Below are 17,777 nucleotides of genomic sequence, written 5' to 3'. Positions count from 1 at the left end.
CATGGACCTGATGAGACCAATCTCGGCTAAGTCATTGCTCTGCTTCCAAGAAAGAAATGTCCTAAGGAGGTTATCCTCAGAAATGAAAATTGCTTACTTTATCACTTAACATTCAGTCCAGGGTGGGACTTCTGATTAAAGGAAGTGTTCTTACTGGGCTTCTCTAAACCTAGCTGGAGGGGAGGAGAGAGGCTGGTGACCCTTTGAAGGACGGAGTCTTCTTTTTTGTACCATCTTCTAAAGGAAACTGGGTGCAAAGCGCAAACAGCTGGCAGTTTGGAGAGATGTGAGATTTTGAAACATTGAGGAAAGAGGGTCCGAAAGCCCCTATCACTTTGCATTCAGGCCTGGGGCAGAACCCTGGATGACAGAGGTGGGAAGAGGGCAGCATGCAAAGGCACCTGCAGTTTAAATAGGATGCTCTTCTCTGTGAGTCCTTCTGTATGGCCACCAGGACTCTGTAAATCTTAGTTCCGATTCAAGCTCTGAGGACTGAGACTGCTGCGGGTCCAGTCACACAGGTCAGGATTCCTCACCTTCCAGTGAATGTCTCGTTCCAGAACCTTGTCTGATCCCAGAACTGGGTTTCAGCAAAGAGCCTCTGCGTCTATGCTCTGCTGCCACCAGATGGCGAGCACAGGCCAGTTCTTTCCACAGGATCCTGGGCACGCAGGCCAATGCCCTCTCCAGTGGGGGAGGGTGCATGGATTACAGAAAGGAAAGCACCATCCACAGGTGACTTGGAAACAATCTAAATGTCCCTTCGGAAGGGAGTGAATTGTGTGGTTGAGGAACTCACAAGATTGAATTCCTTCATATGTAAAGTGAAAGAATTCTGTTTGTGTGCATTAACAGGGACTGACCTTGAGAAACACAATATTGAGTAAAAAGTTTAATGATAAATAAGACATAATATCATTTATGTGAATATTTAAAGTACGTAAACCCAGACATACATTTAAAAATCTAAAGTCAAACTGGAAGGGTATCTTCTAAATTCATGATAGTGACTGCTTCTGTGGTGGGAAGGAGGGGAGAGGAGAGGCAGGAGATGAAAGGTCTTCAACATTGTATCCAGGTCTTTATTTGCTATGTAGTCCAGGTGTACAGATCCAAAGACAATTACACAAAGGTACATATTTAAGCAAATTAGAAAGCTCAGATGAGCATATTTTTAAAAATCAAACTCCATCTGTAATCCCATGATACAGAAATAATCAGTAATGGCTTAGTCCACCACCCTTAGACTGTGACACTCATGAAGACAAAGACTTTCTGATCTTACTCATCCTGTGTGATGCCTAGCATGGTGCTAATGTATGGCAAAGCTCAGTTAATATGAGTGCTGAATGAATATTCTTCCAAGTTTTTCAATTGAACTGTTAGAATTGTATTCTACATGCAACTTTGCAATCTGATTCTCTCAATCAACAATATATTTTGGGAATTGTCCTACACTCACTAAATAGATTTCTTCTGTAGCACTTTTCATCATAATTCTAGTTTGCAAAATCTTATCAGTAAACAAATATTAATGTTCCTGCCTCCATATATACAGTGGTACCTCTGTTCACAAATGCAATTTTCTCTGCAATTCCAGTCACAAACCAAACTGCTGCAGGTCCAGAACTATATCAGATTTACCCATCAGGCCAAAATTGAACCTAACCATTGAATTAGATTCATTTCTCATCTGGTTTGTTTTGTGACCGGAATCATGGAAAGAATCAAGTTCATGAACAGAGGAACCATTGTAATGTGTATAAATATGTACATTAAGAGCTTAGTTAGATCCATTTAACCTGTCATATTGCTAGGAGATCTTGATTAACCCACTAAAATCCCAAAGTGTAACTTTTGTTTTGCTTCTTCGTGGAACAGATGGATAATGTATACCTCTAAGCCTGCGTTTCTGAATCATATTGGGGTTCTAGAAAGTATCAATGTTAAAGGCCAGGTCTTTTGAAAAAGTGTGGGCTTTGTTATTTTTAAGAAAAAAGTTTGTTTTAGTGAAATTATTCTTATGTTAATATTGTAGACACATAATTCAAATTAAACCAAGTGTTAACTCTGAATTTTGCTTTCAATCAAATAAAATAAGCTCAAGACGGAGCTTGAGATGATTGATGCCTTTACTTTTGAGTGAATCATAGACTTTGGCCCTGCTGGAAGGCAGAGGGGCTGATCTGGCAACCTTCACGGTGTGACTTAGGAGCCCTGGTAGGGTGGGCAGGAAGTGAACACCGGACTCTGGCAGGAGCTGCTCTCATGGAGCAATACACTTGCAGCAGGACTGTGTGGCTTTGGGCACTGTCTGCCTCTATCTTGTTTGCAGGAGCTCACATCCAGTTCCTGAACTTCTCCACCGAGCCCAATCATGACTTCATAGAAATTCGGAATGGCCCCTACGAGACCAGCCGCATGATGGGCAGATTCAGCGGAAGTGAGTTGCCAAGCTCCCTACTCTCCACATCCCATGAGACCACTGTGTATTTCCACAGTGACCACTCCCAGAACCGGCCAGGATTCAAGCTGGAGTATCAGGGTAAGGGCAAGAGCACCATTCTATCCACCCCCATTTCTTACCCACAACTATCCATCTTCCTAGTTTTCCATGGAGATGGGGTCAGCAAAGGAGCAAGGGGCAAGGGACAGGCTACTGGGGAAGGCTTCCTGTGGGTGACATCTCTCTGGCCCTCAGTTGTCATCTGGCCCTGAAACTGTTAAACCTAACCCAGTATGACAGCTTCAGTACTTCTGAAGACTTCCCTACCACAGCTTCTGAGGCCCCACAAATGTCCAGACCTGACAGCCAGCAGCTTTCCCTGGACAAGCAACCCATCAGCTCCTACTCAGGGCACCTGGGCCAGCCAGCCAGCCACTCACCCTCAGGCCTGTGATGCTGAATTGCCACTGTGGTCAGACCCAATGACTCATCACCACTCCACCTAGCACAGATTGGAGGACTCAGGCAACAGTCCTGAGTGCCCCACAAGCCTTGCACAGTACACTGGATTTTCCTGTATGAGGCCCAACCAAGCTCATAGAAGATGCACTTCCTGAGTTGAAACCTTTTGACAAATTCACACACCTGGTGCACTTTCCCTGGAAAGGCCCCATCCACTCTGCCACTCTGACTTGGACTCCTCCTCTACAGCTGTGAAGATTGTGCCCAACTTGTGCAGCTGTACACTACAATAGCCCTGTGTAAGCCTAGTCTCTCCCTTGGACACCTACCTAAGTGTAACTGACTAAACCATTTATTCTAAACCCTTTCCCAAATTCTTCCTCTGACTTTCTCCCATATTTCAGATAGTTTCCAATATTAGTACATAGTTATAAAAAATTAGATCTATAAAATATTATAGATCTTCTTGTGAACACATTTTGTATTAGTCAGTTTGGGATGCTCTAAGGAAATTTCATAAACCAGGTGGCTTATAAACAGCAAAATCTGCTTCTTGTAGTTCTGGAGGGTAGAAGTCTAAGACCAGGTTCTGGCAAAACCCATGTCTGGTGAGGGCCTGCCTCCTGCTTCAGGGATAGCACTTTTTCACTGTGTCTTCATTTGGTGGAGGGGGCAAAGGTGCTTTATGAAGCCTTTTTTTATATATATAAGGACAGTAATGCCATTCCTGATAGAAGACCTCCAAAGGCCCCACTTCTAAGCACTCTCACATTGGGGATTAGGTTTCAGAGCTTAAATTTGGGAGCAGCACGAATATTTTTTATAATCTCACCCATCACTAGCCTAGGAATAGGTATCAACTTTTAACAATTCAATATATAGTTCCCCATTTTTCTATATATACATATATTATTGTAGCTATTATATTTTTAGCAAAACTATATCATACTATACTCTTTTTTTGCAATTTTCTTCTTCAAAGTTAATTTTTAATTATGCAAACAATTCACTAATGCAATCACCTTGTTAAAAGAATAAGGAAACAGGTTACAGGAGTGATGCTGAGCCCCACATAGCTTTGAGAAACTCCATGAACCATGCCCTAGCTTACCCACCCCTACCATCATGGAAGCAATGCTGAACCCTGGTGAAATTCGAGAGCTTTGAAAATGTCAAAATGAAGGAGCAAAATGTAATCTCAGACCCCCAGCCTATCCAGAACAAGTCCAGGAGACATTCACAAAGAAAAACTTGGAAGTCACACACCTCAAATTTCTGAAATGATAGCAACTGAAGCAAAGAAACAGTGCCATTAGGCTAGAGAAGAAATCAGATCAGAAATAATCTCTCAGGTATAAAAAGAAATGACAACCATAAGGAAACAATTGCTTAGTACATCGAAGAAGACATAGATTAAAAAATAGAGGAACATAGAAAAATAATGGAAACATTGAATAAACAATATAGAAAAGAATTAAAATGTACAAAACAGATTCAAACAGATAGCCAGGAAATTAAAAATTCTATTGAAAGCTGGCAAAACCATTTGAACAAAATGGAAGATAGACTTTCAGACCTTGAAAACAGCATTGCAGCTAGTTATCACAAAAGGGAAGATCTCTTAAAAATAACAAGAAACCAGGAAATAAGAATTCAACAGCTGCAATGTGATGCAAAGAAAAACAATGTAAGACTAGTATGTGTCAAAAAAACAGGAGTCAATACGAATGACATAAAAAAGACTATTTGCAGATGTAGTAGCAGAACATTTCCCAAGTATGGGGAAAGAATCTGACATACCGAGCAGTGAGGCATATAGAACTCCAATTAGCCATAACCAAAATAAATCTACACCCAGACACATAATAATCAAGATTCCAGAAATTCAGCAAAATAACAGATTAAAAATTGGTAGAGAAAAGAAAAAGATCACCTATAAAAGAAAGCCAGTTAGAATCACAGTAGATGTCTCAATACAAGCTATCAAGTCAAGAAGAGCTTAGAGTGAAGTATTTCAGGTCTGGAAAGAAAACAACTTCCAACCCAGACTGATGTATCCTGCAAAAGTATCTTTCAAAATTAATGAAGAAATAAGATACTTTCATGACAAAGAATGACTGAATAAATTCATGACCACCAACCAACTTTACAAAGTGTACTGAAAGATAGTCTAGAAAGAGATACAAATGACCACAACTTCAAGAACAACAATACAAGGGAACCACCAAGCAGAGCAAGCAGTTAAACAGAGGAGGAAAGTAGGGAATCAACAGCAGGAAAATAACATGACAAAGATAAGCCAATATATATCAGTTATAACCGTCAATGTAAATGGCCTCAATTCAGCAATCAAAAGAAGCAAACTAGCAGAGTGGATCAAGAAACAAAAGCCAACAGTATACTGTATACAAGAAACACATTTAACTCAAAAGGAAATTCATAGACTGAAAGTCAGAAAATGGAAAGCAATACTCATGTGACAGGAACCCAGAAAAAAGCAAGGGTACCTATTCTGCTTGCAGACAATGTGAACTTCAAAGCAAGAATGATGAAAAGAAATAAAGAAGGTCACTGCATACTTGTTAGGGGAAGACTGCAAGATGAAGAGATAACAATCATAAATACATATCCACCAAATGTAGGAGCACCCAACTATGTAAGGCAAATTTTAACAGACATGAAAAACAAATAATAAAACAATGCAAGACTAATAAAACAATACCAAGAATTAATGAATCAAAGAGTTGGTTCTTTGAAAGAATAAATAAAATTAATAAACCTCTAGCTAACCTTATCAAAAAAGGAAAGGAAAAACTCAAATACATGCAATAAGGAATGAAAAGAGTGAAAACACTACAGACCCCATAGAAATTCAGATCAATACTGACTTGGAAAATCTTTACTCTTATAGGATGGAAAACACAGAAGAAATTGATAGATTAATATGAATTAACAAAGCTGAGTCAAGATGATATAAAAATTCTGAATAACCCAATATCAATCATTGAAATTGAAAATGTAATTAAAAACTTACCAACAAAGAAAAACCCAGGTCCTGATGGATTCACAGCTAAATTCTACAAGAAATTTGGAGAAGATTTAATGCCAATTCTCAAACTAATTAATGAAATTGAAAGGGAACCAATTCTCCCTAACTCATTCCTGGAGGCAAGTATTACCCTGATACCAAAACCAGAGAAAGTCCCAATCAAAAAAGAGAACTATAGGCCAATCTCCTTAACGAACATAGATGCAAAAAGCCTCAATAAAATACTAGCAAACAGAATGCAGCAAATCATCAAGAAAATTATACACCATGACCAAGTGGGATTCATCCTTGGAATGCAGGCATGGTTCAATATATGCAAACTAATAAATGGAATACACCATATTAACAGAGCCAAAGACAAAAACCACATGATCATCTAAATAGTGCAAGAAAGGCCTTTGACAAAGTCCAACACTCATTCATGATAAAAAAAAATCTTACAGAAAATAGGAATAGATGGTTTTTACCTCAGTCTGATCAAAGCCATCTATGACAAACCAACAGCCAACATCACACTAAATGGACAAAAACTGAAATCTTTCCCTTTAATATCAGAAACGAGAGAAGGATGCCACTGTCACCACTCCTATTCAGTATAGCCCTGGAAACATTATCCAGCCCAACTAGACAAGAGAAAGGAATAAAAGGAATAAGGATTGGAAAGGAAGAAGCGAAATTGTCATTATTCACAGATGACATGATATTCTACATAGAACACCCCAAAAACTCCACCAAAAGACTTGTAGATGTAATAACCAAATTCAGCAGCATAACTGGATACAAAATCAACACTCAAAAATCAATAGCATTCCTGTACACAAACAACAAACACCCTGAGAGAGAAATTAGGGAAACCACACCTTTCACAATAGCACACAAAAAAATGAAATACTTAGGAATCAATCTAACAAAGGAAGTAAAAGATCTAAGTGAAAACTATAGTACTCTGACAAAAGAGATCAAAGAAGATTTCAGAAAATGGAAAAAAAATTCCTTGCGTGTGGATAGGAAAAACCAACACTGTGAAAATGTCCATACTCCCAAAATTGTTATACAGATTCAGTGCAATCCCAATTAAAATACCATTCATATACCTCACAGATCTATAGAAACATTCCTAAAATTCATCTGGAACCAGAAGAGATCTAGAATAGCAAAAGCAATCCTGGGAAACAAAGGAAGGGCAGGAGATATCGCAATCCCTGACTTGAAATTATACTACAAAGCTACTTGATAAAATCAGCATGGTACTGGCAAAATAACAGATGTGAAAATCAATGGAACAAATTAAAAGATGCAGACACAGCTAGAAACACACTCAACCACTTTATGTTTGATGAAGGAACCGAACATGTTCACTGGAAGAAAGACAGACTCTTTAATAAATGGTGCTGAGAAAACTGGCTTTCCACATGCTGAAGACTATCACCATGCACTAAACTAAAGTCAAAATGGATCAAAGATCTAAATATTAAAACAGAAACACTAAATGTATTGGAAGAGAAAGTAGGTGAAAATCTTGAAGACGTAGGGGTAGGCAGAAAGTTCATGAACAAAAACCAAACTGCATGGGAAATACTTCAAAGAATCAACAACTGGGATCACATCTTCTTGAAAAGTTTTTTTACATCAAAAGAAATCACCACAGAGTAAGAAGAAAACCCATGAACTAGGAAAAAAATTTTAGTTGACTGTCCCTCAGACAAAGAACTTATATCTAGAACATATAAAGAATTTTTTAAAAATCAGGCCCCTAAAATTCAAAGACTCAATCAAAAAATAGTCATTTGAGGGGCTGGGGATTTAGCTCAGCGGCAAAGCGCCTGCCTGGCAAGCGCAAGGTCGTGAGTTCGGTTCCCGGTACCGGAGAAAAACCAAAAAAAAAAAAATAGTCATTTGAGATGAATACACACTTCTCAGATGAACAAATGCAAATGATAAATATATGAACAAATGTTCAACATCATTGGTCATTCAAGAAATGCAAATTAAAACAACACTGAGATTCCATCTTATCCTAGAAAGAATGGCTGTCATCAAGAAGTCAGCCAATATCAAATGCTGGAGGAGCTGTGGGGAAAAAGAACTCTTCTCTACTGTTGGTGAGAATGTAGACTGGTACAACCACTATGGAAATCAGTGTGGAGATTCGTCAAAAAAACTAGGATTAGAGGTCCCAGCTATTTCCCTTCTGGGTATTTTTCCAGAAGAATTAAAAACATCATACCACCGTGATATATGTGCACCCATGTTTATAGTAGCACAATTTGTCATAGTGAAATGTTGGAAACAACCCAAATGCCCATCAACTGAGGAATGGATAAAAAAGATGTGGTATTTTTTATACAGTTGAGTATTTCTCAGCTATATAAAAAGATAAACGAGGCTTTTATAGGTAAATGGATACAAGTAGAGACCATACTCATAGGTGAAATAAATCAGACCACATCTTATTGTGTCCCTAGCATAAGAACCTGAAAGAATAAATAAAATCTGAAAGGTACAATAGATACTGTGAAAGGGAAGGAAACTGCTCAAAGAGAAAGAACAACTGGGATGAGGGAAAGAAGAAAACAAAGAAGGAATCAAAAATATATACATATGTATATACACAGGATATCTGGGACAATTGTACTGCTGATTTCTACTGGTCTATTGAAAGGAACAGTTAATGCTTCAATTTTTTTCTTCTTTCTAATTTTTTGACCAGTTTTGCATGCTTATATCTGGTAATCTGAACAACTAATTTGAAGACAACAATATGCAATACAATAACCATTGTAGAATTTCTATCATCTTGTTTAGTGAAATTGTGCATTGTTTCTAATTTTTTTTATTTTTTATTCTCTTTAAAATATAAAAAAATTTAAGAAGAGAATAAGGAAAGAAAAGAAAAGACATAATGTGACATGACATGACATTATAGGGCAAGCCAAAGCTGTTCTTGACTCTGCCTTCCAAACTCAGGATTATTCCCCAGAAGCAGCCACTATTGCTTTGATGGGATCTTTCCAGATTTTTTCTGCCTCAATGTACATATGTTATATGTACCTGGGAAGAATATGTAATGTTTCACAAAGTTTTCTGCAAAAAAAGTACCATGCATCATTTTTATAAGTATGGCTTGGATCTCATCCCTTGTAAGAAAGGAACATTGTGTGAGGACTGAGTTTCTCATTCAGGGAAAGCCTTACAGGTTGTCCCATGAGGTGGCCACAGTTGGGCCCATTATACAGGAGATTCCTTCTTGGAATGGTCGTGTCTGTGTGGGGGAACTTCCTAGAGCATAGCTGGGCTTGTCACCACCATGAGGGCCTCCAGAGAAGCTGGACCTCATTGGACAGTGCTGCTTCTGGCACTGATGTTCTCCCTGTGTTTGTCTGTCTTCACCCCACCACAGTTTTGACTGACACATAATAATTGCATATTTTCATGGGGCACAATGTGATGTTCTGATACATTGTATGTGATCATATCTGGGTATGTAGCATATCTATCACCTTAAATATTTATCTTTTCTTGGTGGTGATAACACTCAAAACCTTCTCTTATGTGTTGATGAGGACACAGAACAAAAGGAGACCTTACATACTGTTGGTAGAAATATAAGTTATGGAAAATAGTATCAAGGTTCCTCAAACTTCCCCCAGGCTTTCCCTTTATGGGGAGACCCAGCTCCATGGGGCAGTCATTTGCTCCCATTGAGACTATATCTGTTGAGCAGGCCCAGCTTTCTGTAGTTCCTCTGCTCTCGTTGGAAGTCCAAATCATTCCTCTTCCTCAAAATTCCTTAATTGGATGGCTCAGAATTCCTGGGTTGGGACTTCCTTTTCTCTATCTCAGGAAAACATTCCTGTAAAATTTGTGTTAATGGCATAAGCTACTTCTACTAAGGCCTTCCTGTCTGACAAGCTTAACTTACTTCATTAAAACTCCTCAAGAGGATCATGTTTATAGAGAAAGAGAACTTAGCAAAACAACTGAGACATATAATTGTCCCAAATGTTAGGTATCATTACTATTAGTGTTTTAATGATGGTGCCTTGTTTGAAATCACATCTGTTTCCAGGGCAGCATCTCCAGTGAAAATAACCCAGCTCCTCTCCCTCAGAAGTCCTACTTTGGGAAGGTCAATGCTACTCCTACACTTTAGTTCTGCCTTCTGAGCCACCCTGTCCCTCTGAAAGTTCTTCTAGAAGCTTCTCAGAATAGTCTTAGCATTAAAGGAATCCAGGTATTCTTGCTATAGTATCCCCTATTGAAAAAAATTCCTTTCAACTTGACAGTTGTGCCACTCTCATTAAGGCTGTTTAAGCTTCTAACACGTGGCCACTGTCCTCAGAAGTGTCACTGTTTTGGGGCCCATATAGCTCCCACTCAGGCTTTCAGTGGCCTCACTAGGCAACAAGCTCCCTCCTCCTCTAAGACCTAACGGCCAGATGGCCCAACCCCCTCTGCTGACAGCGCCCTGTCTCTGTAGCCACCCGCACCGACTGTGGCTGCCAGTTCTGTAACACACCAGTTACTTCAGTGATTTCTAGTGAAACCTGCCCAGGTCTTCCCACTAAGAAGTCCCTCTCCAGTGTTGAATGGAAACACAGGACACAGCCACCACTGCAGAGTGGGTGTGTAGGAAGCAGCTTTGAGGCTATCGCTGTTTATATTGTTATTATGTGTGATGAGTGCATCCACTTCCATGGGGCATTATCTGATTTCAGCCACTGCCATGGAGAGTTTCCCCTATGGGAACATTCCATCCCTTCCATTTCTGATTTCCTTTGTAGGATGGCCCCAATTACGGCTACAGAGAATGTTCTTCGTCCTGTGGACCCAATTAGTTGAATGCTTTGCTCTGTGGCCCGTGCTCAGAAAATCCCTCAGCTATTCCCGTGAAGACTTCTTCTTCTGAGTCAGGCCCACACATTCTCAAGGGGCAGCTTTCCTGGTCTGTGGAAGGACTTGCTTGTATAACAGTCACACATTCACTCGGGGCCTAGATAGTCTCTCTGGAAACTTTTTGTCCCTGCCACAGATTTGGCTTATGCCTACCACATATCTTCCTCCCTCATAGATTCTAATTCTCAGAGCCAGGAAATCCTACTTGAATCCTCACCTCACTGCTTCCTGAGTTTGTGATCTTGATCACCTAAGTGATAGAAGCAACATGAAAGTGCCCAGGCCAATGCAGGCACTGATGGCACGTCAACTCAGCAATGTTTTCCTGGAGCCTCCTTTCCCATGGAAATACTAATAATAAGTAACACTGATTGAGCTCTAAGCATGTGCCTGTGCTGTGCAAAGGGCTGTACATATGCCAGCCTACTTAGTCCTCAGGATAAACATTTAACAAATAAGAAATAGAAGGCATAGAGAAGTTGTAGAACTTACCCAAAGCCAACACCGAGTGAGTGACAAAGGTCTAGCTGAGTCCAAGTCCTGACACTTCACCAGTATATTCCAATTGAGAAGAAAATACCCAGAGAAAATAAAGTGACCTTTTCTCCCAATCTTTTTCCAGCCTATGAACTTCAAGAGTGTCCAGACCCAGAACCCTTTGCAAATGGCATTGTGAGGGGAGCTGGCTACAATGTTGGACAATCGGTGACCTTTGAGTGCCTCCCAGGATATCAACTGATTGGCCACCCTGTCCTTACATGTCAACATGGCACCAACCGGAACTGGGACCACCCCCTACCCAGGTGTGAAGGTATGTCCCTCCATCGTCCCGGTGATCCTTCCTGGGATGGTAGGAAGGATCAGAGACTGCAAAGACAGAGCAGCCCCACATTCCACATTCTTGTCTCCTCCATGGGATCCCTGGTACTGGGAGGTCCAGTTGAAACCTGGTCCATCATCCTTTCATGTCAGTGTCACCCATCCTAGACAGGAAGAGTCCCCCAGGTAACAGAACCCTGAGCCAGCACTAGGGAGAATCTGATGGTGATGTGGCCTGGCCATCGCCAAGGGAAAGACAGACCAAATCCTTGGGAAGAGCTAGCCTGATGGAAGCCACATAAAGATGCAGAACCCAGTGGTGTGCCAAGGGGTACAAGGTAGAGTTAATCATGGCATCTTTCCAAAGGGAAAAGAAAATGAGCCCTCTTTCTAAGAGCGCTCTTGTTCCCTTCTTGTCCTCTACCCATTATTCTCTCCTTCCTACATGTATCTAAAGAGAGCTGGATTTATAATATCAGGGAACTGAAAGTGGCACTTTCCAGGGTCTTAGTCTTAAATCAGAACCAGCATGAAGATGACTAAGAGGTTTTGCTGCTTCTATCCCCTTCTGCACAGTGCTGTTTCATTTTATTCCCCTTTTGCTCTGCCAGCCAAGCATTTTCCTAGAAGAGAAGCTGGAATTTATCTTGAAACAGAAAGTAGGGGCAGTAACCCAGGAGAAAGTGCTTAGCTGTGGCACGCACAGCCTAGGCTCCATTCCTTGCCTATCTGAGCTTCAGTTTCTTCCTTAGTGAAATGAGGCATTCCCTGAAATCTGGGGGAGTCCACAGGTGGCTCACACCTTGAACTCTCAGTATTAGCTCTCCAGAGAGAAAGAAACCTTGTTTGCAGCACTGAGCTGTCCTGAAGTTAGGACATGAGCCATAATTTCTAAAGCTGTTAAACTCCCATGAGTTTTTCAGAACTATCCTGTGTATAACTGATCACTGTGGAATTGCTAGAGGGCCATATGCTATGTGATAAGCTGTGTTGTGGACTTTGTTCCTTTGATTCCCTTCTTACTCTATCTTCTTATGATGTCATGGGAGAGAGAAAAGAGCTCTTTCTCAGTTTACTCTCTGAGCCAGAAGCTTTCTACCTCCCGAGACACTGTTTCCCTTGTTCTCTTTAGTACCATATTCTCTTGCTTTTCCAAAACCTTCCTACCAGCTCCTATGGCCATCTCTTCTTTGCCCCTTAAATGGTGTTATTTTGGGAGTTTTTTTCTAAACCAGTGGTGGCGAACCTATGGCACACGTGCTGCGGCTGGCTGCTTGTTATCTCTAAAATGTTCCCCATCACTGTTCTAGACTATTTTCTTTCTCTCTTCTACCCCCACATCTCTAAATGCCATCTTAACCTGAAACCTTTATCTCCTTACTGAGAACCACATCTATATATCCAATTGCCTACTGAATATCTTCACCTCGATCAGAGGCATCTAAATCCTAACTTGTTCAAAATTGAATTTATCATTTTTCTACTATCAAACTGAAATCCCCATCTAGTGAAAGACATAACCGGCCCCTGGTTACTCAGCTCTTAATATACTTACCCTCCCTTTTGCTTCTCTGTCATATGCATCAAGTTCTGATTTCTACATCTTAGTTCTGTTTCACATGCATCTACCTCTTCGTATGCAGAGCATCCACCTTAACCCAGGCCACCAATAAGATGGACCTTCTCACTGGTCTGACCTCACTCCCCAACGAGCCACCTTGAACATTCACTGCATTCTTCACCAGACAGGAAGTGAGACTTTGAGACCATTGTGTATTCCTAACCCTCCCCTTCTCCAAAGACATCACAACACCCTCTTCTTCCAGCCCCCTACAGTAGTGCGGCCTGGTCACTGCTTGCTTCTCAACGTCCTCCCCTCCCACAGATAGGGTGCCCCAGCTAAGCGAAATGCTTTCTATGCTCCCACTGTGCCATGTTTTCTTCTCCTTGGTTCTTGGCACACATAGTTTCTTCCTTGGGTAACATTCCTCTCTCCTATCTCACCTACTTAGCGCTAGTCTGCCTCAGGCCTGAGTCTAAGTGTAAATCCTACCAGAAATCCTTCTCTGCTCTCATGGGTTCAGATGGGGCTCCCCCAAGATGCCCTGGCATTCCCGATGATGACTCACCCCATCCTGTACTCCAGGATGTTCTTGGCTGTGTCCCAGCACACAGAACCTTAGTGTCCGGCTCCCCACTGTCTCCCAGACCTCACCTGGCACCGAGTGCCTTTTCTCTGTATTTGGAGGGGTTAGGGCTTTGGTGCACACTTTCAGGATGTATTTGTGTGCACAGGAGTCTTGTCCTCTGCCTGGAGGCACTTGGGATTCTTTTTCCTCTCTGATTTGCCCCATCCAGGTGCTTACTTGGAGCATTTTTTACCCTGCATCTATGTTCATTCTCTTCCCTGCTAACTGAGTCTGAGTACCAGGGAGGCTTCATACCTCTTCGTCCCCTGCCTAAAGCCTAGGTCAGAGTGAGTCTAAAATTGGATGCAGCTTCTGGGGATAGGAAGGTAAGGAGAGAGGATCATGTAGTGTGTGCCTCCTCTATAGGCAAGATACTGAGCCAAACATTTATTTATTGCAGCCTTCCACATGCTAGGCAGGCGCTCTACCACTGAGCTACAACCCCTGCTCTGGGACAAACATTTTCCATGCATCATTAGACCTAACTGCCACTGCAGTCCTGTGAGGGCATATTATTGGGCCCATTTTACATATAAAGAATAGGAGCAAAAAGGGACTAATCTACTTGTCCAAAATTATCTAGTCAATAATTGACTTAATTGGAATTTGAACCCGACTCACCACAGAAATCATCAACTCTAAGTCAAGACCAAAAGCACCACTCTACGAAGAACAAACTAAAGAAAGAAAACAATTTTCATACTCTCTCAGGTCTTCCCAGCAAAAGTACTGTAGTTCTGACTCTAACATCTGCTTCTCCCCTTTCCTAGGAAGAAAGAGAGTAGCTTCTGTGTGCCCTTCCTTCCTGGCAAGGCTTTTCTATGACAAAGAGGCCAAAGAGGCCCACAGAGGCACCTGTAGTAATGCTGGAGAGCCAGACAGGGTGTGAGGTGTTGGTCTAGTGGGTGGAGCCAGGCACAGCTATTCTCAGCCCAGTCCCCTCTCCTTCACCCCAACTAACTTCCTTGGCAGGATGCTGGGCCCTGGGGTATGTTAGGATTCATCTGAGTTCTCATCTGTTTATCTGTTTCCTCCTTGACAGTCCCCTGTGGTGGGAACATCACCTCTTCCAATGGCACCGTGTACTCCCCTGGGTACCCCAGTCCATACTCCAGCTCCCAGGACTGTGTATGGCTGATCACCGTGCCCATTGGTCATGGTGTTCGCCTCAACCTCAGCCTGCTGCAGACAGAGCCCTCTGGAGACTTCATCACCGTCTGGTAGGGCCAGGTGCCACATCAACAGGCAATTACAAAGGAGCATTCAAGGTGCTCTACACTGGGTTAAGGTTCAGCTCCACTTAGCCATTATGACTCTTTGAAGGGTGAGGACTGGGAGGTTATGGGCTCCTCACCTGGGGCCAGTGGCTGTGTGGATAGGAGTGTGGATGTACAGGTTTTCCTCAGTATTTTCAGAACTAATGTACCCAACATTCTACATGTACCCAAGATAAGCTAAGGAGACTAATGACTAATGGAAGAGGCTTGGGGTGGAATTGTGTGAAGTCCCTACGGTAATCCCAGGCTGAGCCAGTGCTGTCCAACAGAACTTTCTGCACTGATGAAAATGTCTTCTGTCCATACTGTTGAACATGGTAGCCACCAGACACATGCCACTGAGCACACAGATGGGACTAGAGTGACTGAGGAGCTGAGCTTCACATTTTACTTAATTTTGATGGACTGAAATGTAAACAGCCACATGTGACTAGTGGTATGTGAACTGGACAGCTCAGCACTGAGTCATATAGCTATATAAAATATAACTTGAGTTGATTTTAACATGATAATACAAATTATTAGTTATTAAGTACACTTTCCTCGACAGGTTTTTTTTTCCAAACTACCATCTTTGACAAAGATATAAAGTAATTTTGTTTGGAGGTTAGTACCAGTCTGAGAATTATCAGGGAAAAGTGGTATTCTTTTCCAAAATTCCCAGGGTTGTATAACTGTAACCAGACTTTCCTAGGTTCATTTCCAACCTAATTTATAAGGAATATCGAAGAACAGATGTGAGGGGTTAGCTATGATTCCAGGGAAGAAATCCTGTGCCTAGAAAGGCAACAGGAGTGTGTCCCTCTGCTTGGAGGATAAGGAAATGGGACTGCATGGATAGCACAGGAGATTCCTACACCAATTCCTCAGCCTTTCTTCAGGCTGCCTCAGATTTAAAGGACCTCTGACAAGACCTGCATCCCTGCTCCATGGTGTCTACATTATGCCGCAGACAGGTGAATGAGGAGTTTGTATGAATAAACCTCACCAATTCCAATGTCCTTGCTGGAAGATGAAGCTGAAAGAGGTCCAAGAGAGCTGCTCAGGGCACTGGGGGAAAAGTGTGGGGTGCAAGAGGAGTCACAGCTACCTGCTCCAGGTCTCCCTTATGGCCATTGATGGCATCAGGGGGAGATGCAGCCATGATGACTGGTGACATGCTAGAACCTTCTTTCCTACCTGCAGGGATGGGCCACAGCAGACAGCTCCACAACTTGGAGTCTTCACCCGAAGCTTGGCTAAGAAAACTGTGCACAGCTCAACCAACCAGGTCCTGCTCAAGTTCCACCATGACGCGGCCACAGGTGGGATCTTCGCCATCGCCTTCTCTGGTCAGTGTGGCAGCTTGACCTGGTGGGAAGGGCAGGCTCCTGAGTCAAGGCTGGACTTGACTCCTGGCTCCATCTTTCATTGGTTGTGTGACTTTGAGTAAGGGGATAGCCTTGATGAGCCTCAGAGTCCTCAAAGATAAGAGAATAGACTAACCTACATGAGAGCTCCCAGCTCCCAGTGCAGGTCCTCCTTATAACACTGCAGGGACAGAAGAACTGTCACCCAGGATGATCCTGGGTGCCGAGGCCAGGTTTTGTCAGATGCATCAACTCACAGGCTGACTTGGCCATTTACCTATTCCCCACCTTGTAACTTAGCACTTCCTAGAGGACAGATCTCTCTAAAGGGATCCAAAGCCTCTACTTGCTTTGCAAGGAGTACTGTGTTCCTGGGCACAAGCGAAAGCAGAGTAGTTTCAGGGAGAATGCACATGCACAGATCGAGTGGATTCACACTCATGGCTGTCTATTCCTTCTAAGAGTCCAAAGTTAGTATTAGGCTTGATATTTTCTGATGCATGTTAAGCAGGTACCTCTTAGAAAAGTCAGAATTTCTCTAGGGGCTTGTGCCCTGTGTGGAATGATCTCCATGTTTACAATTTACAGAGCCTTGCACATATTTGAACTGAAAGTCAGGAAAACTGGCTTTTATTCCTGGTTTCACGTTGGGCCAGGTGTGTGTGAGTTTGTGTGACTCTTCCCTGCTTGAGACTTCCATGTCTTTTCCTGTACTATAAAGGACTTGGAGTTTGTGGCCTCTAGAACTTCCACAAGATATAAGGTAGATATTATTACCCCTATCTTATATTTAAAAAAAAAAAAATAAAAGGAGGAAAACATTAACAGACAGACAACCTTTTACAAAATAGCAAAAGAACAATACAAACAATAGAGTTACAAACAAAGTGGTAGGAAATTAACAGTGCTTCTTGAATTACATATTGATATCTTCAAAGTGGTTTCTCATGAAAACAGATAGAGACATGCAATATTGATCAGCCAAGGACTCATTAATAGTTTCTTTCAGCAAAGAAATAGAAGAGAGTAGATCAACTATGTTAACTATACTGCATATACATACACACAAAATTTCTCCTTCTTTCCCTTCTCTTTTCCCACATCCCAGTTGCCCTTTACCCTTGAACATTTTCCTTTCATTTCACTATGTCTATCATACCTCCAAGTTTTATTAACTCTTTCAGGTTTTACGCTAGTGAGGTAATGCGGTGCCTGCACATGCAGGTCTGATTTATTTCACTTATGAGTATGGCCTCTAGTTGTGACCATTTACCTATAAAACCCTTGAGT

The 17,777-nt window shown here is 41.8% G+C and overlaps 1 protein-coding gene across 5 annotated transcripts in view; it reads left to right on the top strand.

Moving 5' to 3' along the window:
- Positions 1-17,777, top strand: part of Csmd2 (CUB and Sushi multiple domains 2) — a 579,269-nt gene that overhangs the window by 479,066 nt on the left and 82,426 nt on the right. For all 5 annotated transcript variants that reach the window (XM_013519720.1, XM_005395117.2, XM_013519719.1 and 2 more), the window contains 4 exons: positions 2,336-2,545; positions 11,476-11,664; positions 14,904-15,081; positions 16,324-16,469. In XM_013519720.1, coding sequence (XP_013375174.1) covers positions 2,336-2,545; positions 11,476-11,664; positions 14,904-15,081; positions 16,324-16,469 — 723 coding nt within the window. The remainder of the gene's footprint in view (positions 1-2,335; positions 2,546-11,475; positions 11,665-14,903; positions 15,082-16,323; positions 16,470-17,777) is intronic.

Source organism: Chinchilla lanigera, unplaced genomic scaffold, assembly GCF_000276665.1.
Source record: "Chinchilla lanigera isolate Chin_1 unplaced genomic scaffold, ChiLan1.0 scaffold00051, whole genome shotgun sequence".
Lineage (NCBI taxonomy): Eukaryota > Metazoa > Chordata > Mammalia > Rodentia > Chinchillidae > Chinchilla > Chinchilla lanigera.
This window is presented reverse-complemented; position numbering and strand designations above follow the sequence as displayed.